At 32.4% G+C, this 808-nt stretch overlaps 1 protein-coding gene across 1 annotated transcript in view; it reads right to left on the bottom strand.

The window, feature by feature from the left end:
* Window positions 1-409, bottom strand: part of LOC111403659 (probable protein S-acyltransferase 3) — a 6004-nt gene extending 5595 nt beyond the window's left edge. Inside the window, exon 1 of the mRNA XM_023032244.1 lies at window positions 16-409. Within this exon, the coding sequence (XP_022888012.1) occupies window positions 16-72 (57 nt within the window). The 5' untranslated portion in view covers window positions 73-409. The remainder of the gene's footprint in view (window positions 1-15) is intronic.
* Window positions 410-808: the final 399 nt, after the last annotated feature.

The raw sequence follows: 808 nt of genomic DNA, 5'->3' as shown, positions 1-808 counted from the left end.
GGGGGGAAGACTTACATTGCTTCCCTTCCAAACCTGATAAAGCCTATTTGGTTTGGCTTTTTCTTGTTCCATGGAAAAGAAGAAAAACCAACAAGCAACTCAAACCCTAAATTCGGATTGTAGTTAATTTCCAATCACAAAACCCTCTTTATTGCTTCCTTTGCATCAGCTCACATGAGAAAATGACCTCAAAATTGAATCTCTTCAATTCTTGATCAACCAAGTCTAAAACCATTTGTTGGAGTTTTTATTAGTGGTTTTGTTAGAATATCGAAAAATGGTGAATGCCGTTGTCCAGAGAGAAGATGGTTTATGATATGATCAAGAAACCAGCTGCCATTTAGCTCAACTATTTCTGTCCCATGACGGATTTTCCCAGGAACAATATTAGTTTTTTCTGTTTATCTTCGTTTGCATTCTCTTTAACTAAAACAATTGAATTTGGGATCAATAGCCAAAAACACCCCTTCTTACCTATTGAAAATTGCAGAAGATCCTCATATTTGAAACCTTTTGTATGAAAAACCCCTACCGTTAAGATTTGTTAGGTTTTCCGTTAGAAACAATAAAAAATGTCAATTAAAAAGGAATATTGCAATTTCAGTACCCAATTTTTTTAAATTTTTACAAATTAAATCCAAATTTTTTTATATGTACCACCTACAATCCCAAATTTTTATAACTTTATTTTCCACCCCCACCTTACTTTATCTTCTTTCCCAAAAATTTTTTTATATAAAAAATCAATCCTTCCTATGTTTAAAATCAAATTCTTTCCTCAAATCCTTCTGGCTACCAATTTTCTTTG

Source organism: Olea europaea, chromosome 11 (assembly GCF_002742605.1).
Source record: "Olea europaea var. sylvestris chromosome 11, O_europaea_v1, whole genome shotgun sequence".
Taxonomy (NCBI): Eukaryota; Viridiplantae; Streptophyta; class Magnoliopsida; order Lamiales; family Oleaceae; genus Olea; species Olea europaea.
The sequence above is the reverse complement of the archived record's forward strand: the minus strand, read 5'-3'. Positions and strand labels throughout refer to the sequence as shown.